The sequence below is a fragment of the Macadamia integrifolia genome, chromosome 13, assembly GCF_013358625.1.
Source record: "Macadamia integrifolia cultivar HAES 741 chromosome 13, SCU_Mint_v3, whole genome shotgun sequence".
Classification (NCBI taxonomy): domain Eukaryota; kingdom Viridiplantae; phylum Streptophyta; class Magnoliopsida; order Proteales; family Proteaceae; genus Macadamia; species Macadamia integrifolia.
In genome coordinates, this window is record NC_056569.1 from 20093362 (window position 1) to 20110804 (window position 17443).

General features: G+C 35.6%; 1 protein-coding gene across 1 annotated transcript; it reads right to left on the reverse strand.

Annotated features, from left to right (window-relative positions):
* Nucleotides 1–424: 424 nt before the first annotated feature.
* Nucleotides 425–1956, reverse strand: LOC122059355. The gene is made up of 2 exons (XM_042622090.1): nucleotides 1253–1956; nucleotides 425–779 (listed from the first exon to the last, which is right to left on the reverse strand). Exons 1-2 carry the CDS (start codon nucleotides 1588–1590, stop codon nucleotides 722–724), a joined length of 396 nt encoding a protein of 131 aa, XP_042478024.1. The 5' UTR covers nucleotides 1591–1956; the 3' UTR covers nucleotides 425–721.
* Between the last annotated feature and the right edge of the window lie 15487 nt (nucleotides 1957–17443).

Here is a 17443-nt window from a genome sequence, read left to right on the forward strand (position 1 = left end):
ACTCAATGATAGGATAGAAAAATTATGAAATTTCTTATTTGGGAAAATGGTTTATGTGAGGGAGTGGCTATAGGGTTGAAAATGACTGGCCTGACTCCTGATAAAAAGGAAAATAATTCGTTGATCCTTTTTTTTGTGCTCCCATTAGCCATCATGGGTGCATAGGAGCTGCACTCCCTCTAAGAAACATTTTCCCATTTTATAATTAATAGATGAAATAGTTATCTAGTAACTGTCCTTAATTTCGGGCTCCAATAGCAATTAATTTAATAAGTTTATAATAGAAGGCTATATCCTTCCCCCAAAAAAAAAAAAAAAAAAAAATTTGAAGGCTATACTATACGCTAAAAAAAATAAATTAATAATTCTAAGAGAAGCTGATACAGCAACCAACAAAAAAAAAAAAAATGACGGCTATACTATAAATCCGAAAAAAAAAAAGCTAAACGATTTAATAAGCCCATCATCTAGATGCAATTACATCGATTCCCAGAGTTATTCAGAACTGAAACAACAGATCTGGATCTCTCCCTTTCTTTTTTTGCTGCTGTTGTCGGTAATTGCCTCAGCAAGGATCTCTCATCTCATCTAGAGAATCAGACTTCATACAGCTCATGAAGATGATATAAATATACTTCTACAAATGTACACTCTCCCTCAGTCAATGAAATTTCCCATACCAATGCCAACTGCCAAGACATAGAAGCCATCTGGGGATGAATCAAAATAAGAATGCAGTCGGAGAGAACGCAGGGATGGCCAATGGAACCGAAGCTCGCCTGTAAACAGCACAAACCACAAACAATGGAAAACCCTTCTTTAATTTCAGTCCTTATATAATCATCCATCCAAAAAAAAAAAAAAAAAAAAAGAGAAGGATTTCATTTCATTAATCTAATTGAATTTCAATTAGTTATGATCCTTGAATCCTACCGAAATTTACTAACTTTTCTGAATCAGGCTAAACCAGAATATTCTTTTCAACTTCTCTTCTTTCCCGTTATTCACGTGAAAGAATTGATTGAAGCGAGAGAGAGAGAGAGAGAGAGAGAGAGAGAGAGAGAGAGAAGTTGGAAACTTCAAAGGACCCTCGAAGATGGATTAGATCAGATATATATGGAGACGAAGAGGAACAGGGAAACGATGGTACCGTACAGGGGTCAACTGCAGAGACTCAGTAAATTGAAGTCTGAAGATCCCTAAAAATTTAAAATAAGAGTAAAGAAAAATTAATCCCAAATTTGAATTTTACCCGAAATCATCGCCATATGAGGTACGGACACGAATTTTAGCTCTTGAAGAGTTCTTGCGGGAAACTTTCTTGCTGGATCTGGCAGCTTCCTCTGCTTTCTCTACCACTGTCGAAATCGCTTTATCCTCTGAAATCGAGCAAAGCTTAGGTTGCCACTGAGCCGCAGTAGACGATGACGAGGAGGAAGAGACCGAGTTGGAGGTGTTCAAACTACGGCGACGGCCATATCCGAAAGAGCGTGTGTCATCCCTACGCGGTGGAGTGGTCGGCACCACCGTCTGCCGGAGTCGGAATGCGTGGCCACCACAGCAAGGTACGCATTCAAGAAAACCCTTCATAATCGTTTCCCAAAACTAAGCTTCCACTACTAAAAGTTAGGGTTCGGCTTCAGCTACTACCATCCCCCAAAGGCCATCTGGTCTCCTTCAGGTCTTCTTTTCCTTCCTCACCTTGTCGCTGCTTCACAAACTTGGCTCTCATTTTATAGACACGCGCACGCAACAACCTCGTCAGGTAAAAGCACGATCATGATGCCCTGTAATCACGCTACTGTAAAACTATGAATCCGTCTCTTCTTAGCGGCCATCTCCCCGTTAATTCATATGTCATGGAGTAATACATGGCGAGGTGTTATCCAATGAATTGAGAAAGACACAGAAAACAAAACGCTGGTAAAACTTTGAAGAACGAGTTATCAAGAACTATTGGATTATCATCTCATCATCTGTGGCTCACCTAGATAGACAAGAATTGAACAATAACCACTGAGGAGAGAAACCGAATCCTACAACTATGTCTGCTGCTTTGATTTTGAGCCGTGGATCCTACATATCAGAGATCTGACGGTTTACAATAGTATAAGACTGGAGAGTATGTGAGTGAGTGTCACACGTGCACACACACACAGTGGGGAATGGGGATAGAGTAGAGCAGGGTCCACTTCCACAAAAGTGGACTTCTTTTTGATCTTTTGCCAGTTCCGGAGATGTGGCAGTATGCTATATCTGAGTCATATGACCTATCCTAGATAAAGATGCCAAGTAGACTAGTAGTGGTTTCTTTGTCTTTATCGTATCAAAAAGTATTTTACAAGTTAACCCCAATATCATCTTTATTACTAACCATGTCCTCCTCATTCGGTTAGTGTGTATGCTACTTTATATAACACCCCCCCCCCCCACCAACCCAAAATAAAAAAAAGTTTCAGATACGTACTTAGAATACACAATCTGTTACAATAGTTAGCAAAATACGGGAATGGCAGTCTCGGGATTATGATCACTACCATAGAACATTCTTTTCTTTACTAAAAAAAAAAAATAGCAAAATATAAGAATGACAAAAAAATGTAAATGGATCGTATAAGTTTTAAACAATGAAAAATTTCGGAAAAAAAAAGGGAAATGGATGGTACGTGTTTTAAATGTGTAGAATACAAATAAATTGAATAGAAAAGAGATAGTATATTCATATAAATTAAGAAATTATTACATGAATACCTGCATCTAATGTTCAAAACAACTATAATATATTAATGCATAAATCCCATGTCTCATTTTAAGTTCTAAGACATATCATTGAATATCATCTAACACCAATTCTAAATTCATACATCATATATATCCAAAGTCTTATTGAGCAAAATGGCTTGGCTATGAGTCTATGACATTTGTTCATTATTATCAACATAGTCAACACACTCTTGGAGTAATACATGTTTAGTTGGAGTTAGGAGTCTTATTACTTTAAAAAAAAATTTCAACAAATGCATCAGTCTGTAGCTTAATTTCAGGGTCTGTGCATTGAACTTGAGTTGAAGGTGTTATCATGAGAAATATAGGCCATTGAGTTAGCTTTAAGTTGGTGAAAGAATCAGATCGATCTGAGTTCAGGAGAGAGAGAGAGATATTATCAATCACGTAAATGATATGTTCAAAAAGTCAAGTCTTAAAAAGCGATAAGAAAAAGGTGGGAACATGTTTAAAATAGAAATGCTTATCTTTTGTCACTTTTTCCCGTATCTTTGGAAGCATATGACAAAACGCAATTTAAACGAAAACGTTTAACACTTTGCTAAGGCCCTGTTTGGTATAGTTTTTGTTCCAGAAACGCCGTTTCGTGTCAAAAATGAAAATTTCAGTTTCTGTGTCAAAACGCAGTTTTTAAACGAAAAAATGGTGTTTCAAAATTTCAGATTTTTATCGGGAATTTTTTTTTTTTTGTAAAATGGAACGAAATTGGGAAGACGGAACTCCATTTTGGAGTTCCGTCCAACCTCGTTTTTTCAGTTTTTTTTTCACTTTTTGTTCCAAAAAAACAGAAACGGACCGTAAGTGCACCAAACAGAAGATTCCGTTTTTTTGTTCCAATAGAACGAAAAACTCCAGAAACGTTTTTTTAGAATGATACCAAACGGAGCCTAATAGTGGGTCAGCAATCAATCACCTTAATTTTTTTTTTTAAACCCATTTTAAGGGTTCATGTCCTATGATTCAAGTACTCATCAATTCTCCAGTCCCATCCCTTACATTCAAATGGGTATGAAGTTAAATATCTATTTATTTATTCATTTGAATCCGTTCTTTCAAGGCAAGGAGTGAAATAAATAAATAAATATCCCTTGCAGTCATGGATTAAAATTCGGCCAAACAATCTTACACATCACCGATAAGGTCCTCCTAGACAAAGAGTTAGCCAAATTGGTAATCCTTCTTGGAATAAAAGTAAATTTACAATCAACAATAGAATAAGCTAAAAAGAGAATATCTTCTAAGATTTATCTGATCTGTAGGGGAGAATATGCAATCTCTTTTAGTAAATAGGAAATCACATCCCTGTTATCATATTCTGTCAGTAGCTTCTCAAATCCTTAACCGACCAAATACTGTTCCATACCGGCTCTGGAATAGACTGCCACTTCAATCTTCTTGGCCGCCTTGATATTTGATAGAAGATGGTAAGCACTTTAAACAGTGAAAAATCCATTGGTTGAAGAAGACCTAACAAGTTTATCCTCTTGCAGGATAAAGATAGATGGATTTTAAGAATTTCAACCAAATCTTGAGCATTAAAAAGAGCTTCCAATTTTGTGAGGTTTGTGATAGTAGCAAAGGGCTTAAGCTAGATAAGTAAGAAGGATAATGATTTTGAACATTTTTCATGTTAAGGTTTATGGGGAGAGCACTTGTTGCAACATTTGGTGTTCTTGAGATATCTCTATCATATTATTTTTTTGGTGAAAGAACACTACCCTCCCGTGCTTTTTACACCCAGTGATAGGACATTGTGAAAAGACACCTCTACCATATAGTTTTCACAGTTTCCTGTGTCTAGGCTTAGAGAGCGTAGATGAGTAGCGTTCTTTTTCCCTCCCTTTTTTTTTTTCTCTTCCATCGCTTAGTGAATCATGTTCAGCTTCGCTTGTGGATGTAGCACATTAGATTGATGTATATATGAACCACGTTAAATCTTTGTGTCATCTTTGCTTAAATCTTTTAGTTTCTTTATGTTTCTTGATATAGGTATTAAGAAAGCAGCCTATACATCCCTCTCCAACAAAAGATATATCAGATTTACTTGTAATGAGCACTAAGTAAGAAAAAAGTTCTTCACCACTTCGTCCTAAGTTTTACAAATCCCTATAAAATTTTAGAATTTTCTCAAATACCTCCATATCTACTCTACATATCTAAATCCGCTTGGCAAATAGAAATAAATTCTCATTCATCTTGGCCTTATTGGGAAAATTCAGTCCATTAATAAAAATCTTCATAATAAAAAAAATAAAAAAATAATATTTAATAAAATACCAGTACAATGTGGGCCTATTCATAGTTGTCACGGCGTCAAATTGATCCAAGTTGATGGAGGGGTGGCTAATTGATTTGGCGATGAACCGCACATTATAGTGTTGCCATGATGGTCAAATCGCCCATGTGTCATTTTTTATTTTTTCTATTTTCAAAAGTTAATTAGTATGTTATTTTTTTATTTCTCCTATTTTCTAAAGTTATTTGGTATACTACAAGCTTACAATCCCTATAACATATAAAACCAACATTAAGCAACATCAAATTATCAAAAGTCAACGTAGCCCTATCAAAATCACCTTGTATTTTACAAAAAATCGACCGCTTAGTGAATCAAGCATGACTTGGCGTCCATAGCGATGCCATAGCAATGTTTATCAGCCAATGACGACCACCATTTGTGAGTCACATAAATTGTAACACTATCATGAATTTCTTTTTCCATTAAGATGCCAAATCGACGCCATGACAATTATGGACCCATTTGATATGTATCACACGTCTCAATGCAAATAGATCTACAGGGCATGCACACCCATCTCCATGATCGTTAGGGTTCATTAAAATTGTCTTTTAAAAGAAACAAAAAAGACAGATAGAAGCCAGAAACACGTATCACAAAAAGTTGTATTGTAAAAAAGGGTAATGTCCAGGGCTTGTACCCCAGTTACGAGGACTCCCAGCTACTTGGAAGATCTAAAATCCGATGTTAGTTGTCTCCTCATTAAATTGTATCAATAATTCTATTACAGGTGGAGAAATAAAGAAAGAAACAAAATTAAAATCTATCTATGAATTAATGGCGCCTGGAAGCATCCTTTTCTTATCATTTCCTCCTTCTCCTTCTTTAGATGCCATTTAATTAAGTAATTATATATATTGAGTCATCTTCCTCCTTTGGCTCTGGGACTTGCAAAGTGCTCTTCACGTCACTTTTGCTGCCTGTCATAACTCCCATGAATAAAACGTTCCCTGATCGCGCGGTTATTGCAAGAGCTTCTGGTTAAAAGGGTATTTAGAATGCAAGAGCTTCTGGTTAAAAGGATATTTAGAATAAAATTTGAATTATCTGAAAAATAATTATTAGATCCTATAAAATAATCAATTAATGATTTTGAGGGTTTTGGAAGTTTAAACAGGCTCTAGAGAATGAGGAAAATAGTTAAAACAACTTAGAAAGATGGATTAAGAGCAAATTATATTCATTAGGGGAATGAATGTCTAGATTACACAAGTTAGAGAGTAAACATATAGTTGAAAATCCGAATTCGATCCGCATCCGAATTCGTTTAGGGGTATCCAAATCCGATCAGAAAATATCTGGATCCAAACACATCCAATTCGAATTCGATCCGTATCCAATCCGTTTACATCCCTAGTGCCAGCTTCTACTAGTTGATGTTGGTATCAAGGCATTAGACACTAGAACCACCATTCTTGATATACATGCATGGTTACTAACTGAACCAGTTCACTAGTTAACTCCAAGAGGGTAGCTAAGTTGATAATGGACCTTTGCCTCAGGATGCATGTGGTTCTGAGTTCAACTCCTCTTACCTCTTTGAGGCCCACTCACATTGGACATTTAGTGTTCTTTACTACTTTCAATGAAAGTTGAATGGTTCTCGTTCAACCCAGTATGACCCTGTGGGATTGACCTGGATATCTGTCGTTAGCAAGAAAGAAAAAAACGTTTAGTAACCCATAAGAGCCTCATACTCAAAAGATGATTTATATGGTTTTATCTTAATTTATTTTCTAAGTGAGGCATTAACTGTTTCATGAGTTGATCTTTAATTATACTGCCCTGTCTGAATGGTACCATTTTCAGTAGAAGTGGTATTCATGTTACATCAAACATCTTTAAACTATTTATAATTAAGGATTTAAATCTCTATTAGTGATTTAATCTATACTTCCACTACTTACATAAGTTGTTATTGAAGTATATATGGGGTTAACCGGTTAAACCCATTGGTTGGCTCGCATTTGTGCACCATCAATGCACGTTTTAGGAACTAATTAAGGGAACTCAGGATTTTCTTTTCTTAAATAAGGTGAGGTGGGTGGGTGACCAATTAGTATTAGACCAACTAAATGCCACTTGATCACCATGGAAATCCAACACACACAGAGCTTAATGCACTTTTTCTTCTCATCCATTGGAGATATTTTCCAACAAGTGAACCACCCTGGCCCTCCCCTCACGTCTCCCATCTTCTAGGCATGAATGCCATTTATAATAATAATAATACTTTTCTTTGTTCCTTAAATTGATAAGATATTTTCAGAATTTTACAAACATGGATTAGTAGTTTCCAAGAAAAAGATGGAAATAGGTAAAGATCAAATTAAGTTCTTAGGACTTGAAATAGGACTAGGACAAATAAAATTACAACCTCATATATCTACAAAAATTTTAGAATTTCCTACAGAATTAAAAACTACAAAAGAAATAAAAAGCTTCATAGGATTAGTAAATCAAGCAAGAGATTTTATTCCTAATTTAGGAAAAATAATAGGACCATTATATTCTAAAACAAATCCAAAAGGTGAAAAGAAATTTAACTCACAAGACAAAATCTTAATTGAAAAAATAAAAGAAATTGTACAAAATATTCCCCCCCTAAGATATCCATATGATTCAGAATATAAAATTATTGAAACTGATGGATCAATAGAAGGATGGGGAGCAGTTTTAAAAACTAGACCTAGTGAATATAGCAGTAAATCAGAAGAAAAAATCTGTAGATATGCCTCTGGCATACATAAAAGAAAAAATCTAAGTCCCATAGACTGTGAAATTGAAGCAGTAATAGCAGGATTACAAGCTTTTGATTTTTTTATAATATTAAGAAGCTTTACCCTTAGAACAGATTGTGAAGCTATAGTAAAATTTTAAACTATACAAAATTCTCTGTAAGGTAAGAAAATATCATCCATTCTTCTTTGAAAAACTGCAGGTGCATTTTTTAATCCGAAAGGCATTACATTCCATTCGTAATGTCCTTCAGTTGTTGTAAAAGCTGTCCATGGTTTAGATTCTTCTTCTATGGCTATTTGATGAAATCCTGATTTTAAGTCAAATTTTGAAAATATCTTAGCTTTTTGTATGAACTGTATTAGGAAGTTCTTTTGTGGTAAATTATATGCATCATCTACTGTGTTATCATTTAGTCGTTTATAATTTATTACCATTCGGCTTTTTCCTCTTCTTTTTTCACTTTCTTTCATAACTATCATGGCTGCTGATCTATGGGGACTATTTGATTTTCTTATTAAACTTAGTTCTAATAATTCTGAAATATGGAGTTTGAATTGTTCTGAATCTATTGGGTGATATTTTGGTACCTATCAACCTTAATAAAGTCAATATACTAGAGTGGTCATTTCAGTTAGTGCACCATAATCGTGGAATTATATATAATTATATCTCAGTGTCTGAAAAATGTAATAAAAAAAAACTTGCAGTAACCAGTATTGACTAAATTATCTAATGTTTTAGCCAAAAATAAATAAATAAATTATACAATGTGCCCATTTGTACTAATACTGTAGGTTTGACTTGAATGTGACTTCTGATTTGTTTACCAACGTGAAGCTGACTCAAAAGGCTTCATTTCTCATGATATCATGTGACTTTTGATTTGTTTACCAACATGAAGCTGACTCAAAAGGCTTCATTTCTCATGATATCATCTTCAACTCAAATTTAATTTATGGATAAAAAACTTAGCTACAAGCTAACGTATTTGATGAAACATGTTTCTAAAGTGATGACTCCCCAATTCTAACTGAACATGTATCACTTCAGGAGTGTGTTGATTATGTTAACAATAATGACCAACATTATAGATAAGCCATATTGCTCAACAGGACTTTGGACATGTTTTATTTATTTATTATGATGTATGAATTTAGAATTGACGTTGAATGATATATCATAATATGTCTTAGATAAACTTATAATGAGTTGTGGAATATATATGCATTAAAGTTGGATGTTATAGTTGCTTTGAACATTAGATACAAATATTCATGTAATAATTTCTTAATTTATTAGTATACTGTTGTTAATTTGATCCCTTTTTTTATTTACATGTTTAAAACTCGTATCGCTCGTTTTCATTTCTTTGCCACTCCTATTTTTGTTAACTATGAGTGATAACACATAAGGGAAGGGAACAACAGTGCAGTTGATGAGATAGGTGGGTGGGTCTTAGACTGATGAAATGAGGGTAGCTGAGACTCATATTCCCCACCAGTATTGTCAGCCTATTAATTAGAGGAATTAATAATCTCTCTCTCTTACTTACTACTGTGCCTCCTTAGGCATTTGTGTTGGGTCCCCATGGCCAGTGATTGCAATGAAGGGCTCTTAAATGGATTTGCTTTCAATCTTAAATCGCTTTCCTCTTCAAATTCCTTGATCGGAAGGCAATTACATACCCTTTGCCATGTAATAGTGTCTTATGTACACAACAACAACAGCCACCACCACAAACAAAGTAGTGCATATAAGGATTCCATTTGGATTGCCACATGTTGTATGTTGAGTGTCCAAACAGTGTTTGGGTTTCTAAGGACATGAAAATTTATTTTGCTAAGTCAATGTCTCTATCTATCTATCTATCTATCTATCTATCTATCTATGATGAATCTCTATCTATTATTGTTTGGGTGTCCAAAATCAAACCCATTTTGGAATTTTTATAGTTTGGGATGTTAGTCCTGATGCTATAAATTTGGCCATGTCTATTTGTTTGTGTATCATAGAAGCATCTAACAAGTTCAAAGTTATTTGAATTTTCTTTTAAATATTTTATGGGTAAGAGAACGATGCCCATTGATGCAGGTGCATGTCAGTACGTGTAGCCAACAGAAGGACGTGTGCGAGCATCTTCAGTTGAGGGTAGCACGATCTTTTTGCACCCGTTGTGTCTTGGTGTAGACACATGCAAGAGACTCATGTTCTTTTCTCCAATTTATATTTTAGAATTTTGAGAATTAATAAAATTGTAAAAAGGTTTTCTTTTTGTTGGAAAAATGCTTTTAAAATGATATGAAGTCACAAGATATGTTACTATGATAGACTTATATATCATTTAGGTTGTCTATTCATGCTCACTTATGCTTAAAAGGACTTATTTTTTGTGTACCCTAAATGTTCCTATGGGTTTCATTCAATGTATATTTTGAAATTTGTAGGATATCCATGTATATCGATGTGTATCAATAATATGTTTCCTAAAATCAAATTTTCAAAACTATGCAGATACCGAGACTTTAAACCTTTTGCGTGTGTATGTGTGTTGGGGGGGTCAATGTTGAATCTTATTGTGGCGCAAATTATTGTAATTTTTCACCTTCCTGGTCCTATTTAAAATTTTACTTACTTAAAAAATGTCATCCAACTAGGCATTATCATTTAATAAAAAAAAATATGTTATTCTCTCCCTCCCTCTAGAAATTTTTTATAAACCATGTTTACCCTTGCAGGATTTTACCAAAAATAATTTACCATTGCAGTGTCAAAGAATACCACCATTGAATATGGGGAGGATCAAGTTTAGTATGATTACAGTCCTAATGTAACCGACCAACAAGAAGTGTAGATCGTCTATTAACCAACTAGTTACTCGAAGTAAAACTTATTTTAAAACTCTATTTGCTCGTAGTTGATCCTATAAAGGAAAAAACTTTTCCTGCAAATTGGTCAGAAAAAAAATTTCTTTTTTCTTAATCATATGCTCTAAAATGGAATAATCCCCTTCTCTTATGGATTCGTCAAATACCCTCTTATGTTTTAATTTATTTTCAAAATATTTCTTTTAATTGGAGCTAGATTCCATTTCGACGTCTACAATTACGTATAACACAAAACATTCACTAACACCCGATTTGCAGCAAATTTTTTTCTATCTTGTAAGACCATACATGTAGTTTTGGCATCGAAGTGCCATTTTCTGTTGCCTCAACTCAGGTTTTGGAATCACTTGCTATCTCAAGTATAATTGATTATAGTCCAAAAATTGACTTAACATCAGCCTGACCGTACAAGTAATTATCATATAGCATGAAATTATCAGATAAAAATTGTGTATGTGACTAGGAGATGCATCATCATAGTGAATGTCACAATCTTACAAATTAAGAACTCTAAATTAAATCATCTTATAGAGCTTTTAATATGCCTTCTCACACTCAAACCCACATCAATTACGACATGTGTTTTTTACCACAAAAAAAAAGAAAAAAAAAAGGCGACATATGCCCTCTCAAACTCTCTAACCCACATCAACAGTGACATGTGCCCTCTCACACTCTCTCTCCTCCATGACAGAGGCCCTTGTATATGAATTGGTCCCATCCTCTCCTGTGCTCCTATTGGTTGGGCATGGGGATTCCATCCCATGCCACTGCTGTGGTGCTTGAAAAATAGAAGCTAACAATGGAGAAAATGAATGAAAATTACAAACAACAATTATGCCATGAACATAAAGATTTAGGTGGTTCGACAAGATTACTTACGTCTACGGTGAGATGAGATTTTGCTTCACTATTGATGGAGAATAAATAGGTTTACCCTCATTCATCCTCACACATCTCTTAGATTGTTATAAAGAAATAATCCTCATTGCAAATATATAGTGAATCATATATAGAAAATTTACTGAAATTCCTGACCATATAGTTCCAAAATATTTTCTCGAGGGCTACCACCCTCGAACCCACATGACCTGCCAGTTCGTCATTGCCCCACCGGTAACGATGATAATGCACATGGTGGATCTATTCCTTCGGGCCTCAAGGTCTTCGACCTCTTAACAGCCCGCCCTTTAGAATAAGTCCATGTTTACAAGCGACAAAATACAAGACATCTGAACCTCCAACATGTGATTCCCGGTCGAAAGATATATGTACACGGAATGGGCCGGTGGAGTAATTAATCAAGGCAGGTTATTTGGTTTTTGGAAGTTGGATAACAGACATGCTACAGTAATGGGCCTAGCCTAAACATAAATGAGGCTTGCCAATGATATATTGTTTCTGATGGATGGGCATATATTGCAGAGTTTGAGTTACAAATGGAGAATAGTCCAACACACCTTTTATGAGGAGTTATTTGGACGTCAGGGCCATTGGGAAGCTGTTCTTTCTCCCACATGGTCTAGAGCCATTGCCTGTTTGGCTGAAACTTGCCACATGGAAGGAAGCCACCTCAGCCTACATCATTAAAGGATGAAAATGTGGCACGTGGCCACAATTACTCAGACATCTGCATGTATGTCCATGGACTCTTACGATACTCTGATCATTATTATACACTCTCTCATAATCCAAGATTTTCAAAGTTCTATTTTATTACATGGAAAAGATCATTTGGGGTCAAACTTGACACTTTAGTAGGGGATCGAGGGGTGTAGCTCTCCACAAAATTTGGGAGTCATCTAACATGTTATTTTGCATATTTTTTGAATTAATCAAGTTCCTTTACTCACATGTCAAGTTTGAGTCCACACGAAGTTTGTCAAGTGGTAAAGTATAGCTTTCAAAATGCAGGACCATGGGAGAGTGGATAGTGATAACTGGAGTGCATAAACATATTTGGGATGCATGCCAATACATGAGAGAATAAGATTGAATTTGAGTTTAAAATTTGACAAGTCTCCTATTCAGATCATCCACAGTCTATCCAACGATCGAAATTACCATATGTCAATCATGTAGGAATCTAATCTCGAGTGGGCCATGTGAGGCCATAAGAGGACATGTTGTTGGGCCACTGCTCGGCAATAATTGGGCCTACAACTTATTAGGCGAATTTAAATTATAACTCACATTCTCATGCTGATTTTAGGTGTTACTAAGTACTATTATCATTTTCTATCATGTAATAACTCTATTTGGTTGTGAGGGAAATTTAAGACACGGGTGAAATCTTCAAACCTAAAAAAAAATATTTTTGAATTCATACTGATTATATCAAAATAATTTTAAATCATTCTATATTTGATTATGAATTTCCCTTTACTTTGCATTTAAATTCATTGGATTTGAGTTACCGGAAAAAAAAAATCATTGGATTTGAAAAAAGAGAGTAAATCTATAAAAACGTTATTATTTAATAAGATAAGAAATTTAAGTAGTTTAAGCTATTATATTAGATAATGATTACAAAGTTCCTAAACTACATTAAAAAAATATTATTGCTAAATATGGTAACAAAATTTTCACTTTAGTTCCCATCCGAATCTATTGGATTTGAAAATTTAAATAAAAATTACATCTAAAACATAATATTAATTTCTTTGGTATCATTTTTCTTTTTGATTTTTGTTCACAAAAATAGTTTTGGTTGCAATTGGTATCATTTATGGAGCTTGTTTCTATTTAAAAAAGAATTGATAAAACACAAAAACCAAAAAGAGATACGAGTCATTTATGTGTTTAGGCCAAAATCAATTTTTAGTTAATTTTGTGCTGAATTTTAATGAGCACATGCTTAAAAGTCCCAATATGAAAGGGTAAAGTAGTCATTTGATTTGTAATTAGAAATCCAAACCCCTTGCCCCCTTCTTCTTCAGTCCAAAGTAGAGAAAGAGGATCATAAGGAATACGGGTGAAGGGAACATCTCTTCACCCAATCTTCAAAAAACCATTTTGTACATAGGGCTACCAAACTATTTCTCACAAAAAACTATTTTTATCAAGTAGTTACCAAACCATTTTTATGTTTTGATAAAAAATAGTTTTCACTAATGGTTTTTGTTAAAAATAGGTAAAATTAAAAAAGAAAATGATACCAAAAAAGACCAATGTGGTAAGAAATTTTTAATAATTTATACAATCATACTGTGTTTTTCTTTTTAGGCTTGAAATTTTTACTTCACTTCACTTCACTTCCCCTCCCCTCCCCTCCCCTCCCCTCCCCTCCCCTCTCCTCTCCTCTCCTCTCCTCCCCTTAATCCAAATTTACAGTCTACATAGAAAATAGGCTACTAGGCTATATATATTCAAACCTCTAAAGAAAACCAGCTGATTGATTGGTTACTTGTTACTTATTGGGCCAGCCCATAGATATTTTGAGCCCAATTAACCCATTGACAGCCCCGAGTATCACATACACATCTTTAGCTATATATGGACTCTAACAAATCGGAATTTGGATCCACTTTATGTACATCTACTTGGACGTATAGGTGAGGATCTAACACTTGTCTCTTCTGTTTTTACAGATAACTCTCTTCACCATTGTAATGGCAAAAAGTAGAACAAGTGTTGAATCTTCACGTATACGGACCGGACCATATGTTGAGTAGAGAAGGAGATCATAATTTTGGTTTTGCCTATCATCACCAGCTGCGACCCATGTGTAGACAGTCTAGCGTTGATTTCCGGTCTTCGACATACGGATCTGTTTATAGAGTTTATATCTTTCCTTAGCCTGCTTAGGGTTCCCTTAGGGCTTAGGGGCTAGGCGAGCCCCATACATATTAACAAACCCTACTCCATGGAGGGCACCTCTGCCTACCTCAGTAACCATCTTCATAATAACAACAACATTATAGTATTACTCTTCAGTTGGTACGTAGCCTGAAGAGATGGATGGATTTTGAATCTTGTATTAATTTCAATTGTCTATCCTTGATTTTTGCTATTTCTTGACATCTACTTGCAGACTTTTTTCTTTTGGCACCCAACGAAGGACCAATAAGTATCGAAAAAAAGATCCTCTCCAGTACTAACCATTTATCTCCCATTCGTTTAACAGTTAGAACAATTTGATCACACATCCTAAGGTGTTGGCAGGTGTCGAAATTTATGTTCAATTCATCCTAATCATTGGATTGGGTGGCGGGGAGAAATTGTTAGTTGCCCAAGTTATTGAAGAGGAGCTGGATCCATAAGTATCACATAAATTCGAACACAGAGCCAATTACAAGTGTGGCTCACTTGCATGTTCACCCCATCTCCCACCTTGTATTCCTCCATTGACACTATTTTGACTCGGTGTCAACGGATAGATGGAGGGTGGACAAGTGACCATATGGGCAGGTGACCCGGACTCTTACATTATGTATGTACTATAGGCCCGTTTGATAACATTTCTGCCATTTCTGTTTCAAGAAACGGTAGAAACAAAAATTTCCGTTTGTAGGAACAGAAACAGAATTTTGGGTGTTTGATAAACATTGTTTCTTGAAACGTTTCTCTGTCTCTTCTTCTGCAAATGGGAGTGTTGGGGACTTACAAGTAAACTCTTTTGGATGCAATGAAAGACTACAATTCAATTGAGTAATTAGACAAATAAGAAATAGGAGAAAAAACAGCAGCAGAGAGAATTGGAAAAACCTCGACGCGGATGATGACGACGACGATGGTGGTAAGGAACGAGGAGAAGGCAATCAGCAGCGATGTCATTGGGAGGGGAAGAAGAAGGTGAAGGTGAAGAAGTAGAGCATACAAAGGGGAAGAAATCGGTGTGAGGTTTGGAGCCACGGCTTCTGGGTTGCTGGCAGCACTTGGGTAGGTAAATCTGATTTGCCCCCTCCTGTCTCTTACAATTTTTCTTCGATTTCTTCATGACCATTCTTTATTATTTATTGAGATTGCCTTCAGGGATAGTATTTCCAGAGGCAGAAGCAGAGAGACAGATAGAGAACTCTGAATGCTGAAAGATAGAGAGAGAGGAGAAGATGGATTGAGGAAACCCTAGGCCTAACGGAAGTAAGCAGTGGTTAAGGGAAAGCAATTCAAGAGAATGAGATGCCAATCCTATTACGAATGTGAGAGTTGGGTTGGGATAGCCACGTTGATTGCCTTTGCCCTCTCTCCCTCCTGCCATGGTCTCTATTGTGAAAATGAAAATCAGAATGGCTGTTTTAGAAAACCAAACTTCAAACTAACCTGGAATTTCTCTTCTCTTCTCTTGGTTCACGGGAGCTGGACGAATGTGCGGTAGGGCGAAGGACGGAGGACGAATTGCTGGTAATGGACGGCTTCGTAGTGTTCACGGGAGCTGGGTAGTCGATTCTCGAATCTTGGAGGTAACAGTCAGGTTGAGCAGAGGAGGACGCTCTCCTGTCATGGTGTTTCAATAGGGATGAAGGAAAAAGAGAGTGAACAGGGCGTTCTTTTTTATCGGGCAGGGGTGTTTTTATGTTGGCAATTTTGGTTCGTGGAATGACGAAACAAGTGAAACTTGTTTCGCCAATCCTGTTTCTTGTACCATAAATTGATATAAATTTCAATTTATGTTTCTGGAAACAGGAGAAACGGAACAGGTTTACCAAACGGTATTTACCCCGTTTTTCTATTTTTGAAAACAAGAAAACGCAGAAACGCGTTTCTATAAACGTTATCAAACGGGCCCTATATGTTTTGGAATCTAAAGGTATTGGGTTAGCTAATTAGCTCGATCTTATGCTGCTGTGAGATGTGCTCCGGCTGATTCTTCTCTGGTAAATTCATTGGTGTGGCAGTGCAATGTGATTGCACCACAGAGATCGAGCTATTTTTTTTTTTTTGTCATGATTAAATTTCTTTGACAAAAAGGGATGCTAGGGTCAATCTTTATTATTTTGATTCCTTAATTTTGACTTATAGTTTCACATGGCACCTCATAGGAAAAGTACTACATACTCAATAGTTATATGTCTCTTTGATTTTCTCGCTTTCTTGGATAAATTTTCACTATATGTGATTTCTTTTAATTGTAATTTTGGTTGCATTTTGTGTAATAATTGATATGAAAATATTTAATTATTTAAGATAATATTTATTTTTATTTATTTTGACTTTTTGCTTTTGATATAAAACCAACCATATTTAAAAGATATGCTAAACAAAGGGAAAATGCTAGAAAGAAAGATTCAATGAATCTCACAAAAACTACTAGTCCTAGGTGCCCGTCATCTATCATCAATAGTACTTCTATCCAACTACGCCAATCCCTGATTGATCTGATACCATGAACAAAAACCCTGAGCCTAGGACTCACTTTGGAATAGGCATACAAGGATACTCCAGTAAATTTGCCTGTCGGAGGGAAATGTTTGTTGGGTCCAAAATCCAAATTCAACTTTTCCCCCTCAGAGGCTCAGACCCCCTCCCACGTTCTTTATGCCTCTCGCAATTGAACACAGACTATATACCATAGAGAGCTTTCCCATCTGAAAAGTGTGAAAGGAATCAAGGGATCATTGTCCAATGATTTTCCAATATGCCTCTCTCTCTCTCTCTCTCTCTCTCTCTCTCTCTCTCTTTCTCCCTCTTTTATTTTTTCGCTTTCTTTTTTCTTGTTTTCTTCTCCTTCTGAAGTTGAGTAATGATTACTAGTTTGGGAGGTTAATAATGCGTCATGTGTGTTTTCGTGTTT

Coding starts and splice junctions, on each gene's coding strand:
- LOC122059355 (XM_042622090.1), bottom strand. CDS start 1,590: ATGAAGGGTTTTCTTGAATGCGTACCTTGCTGTGGTGGCCACGCATTC. Junction 780..1,252: donor TCATATGGCGATGATTTCGG/GTAAAATTCAAA, acceptor TGCTGTTTACAG/GCGAGCTTCGGTTCCATTGG.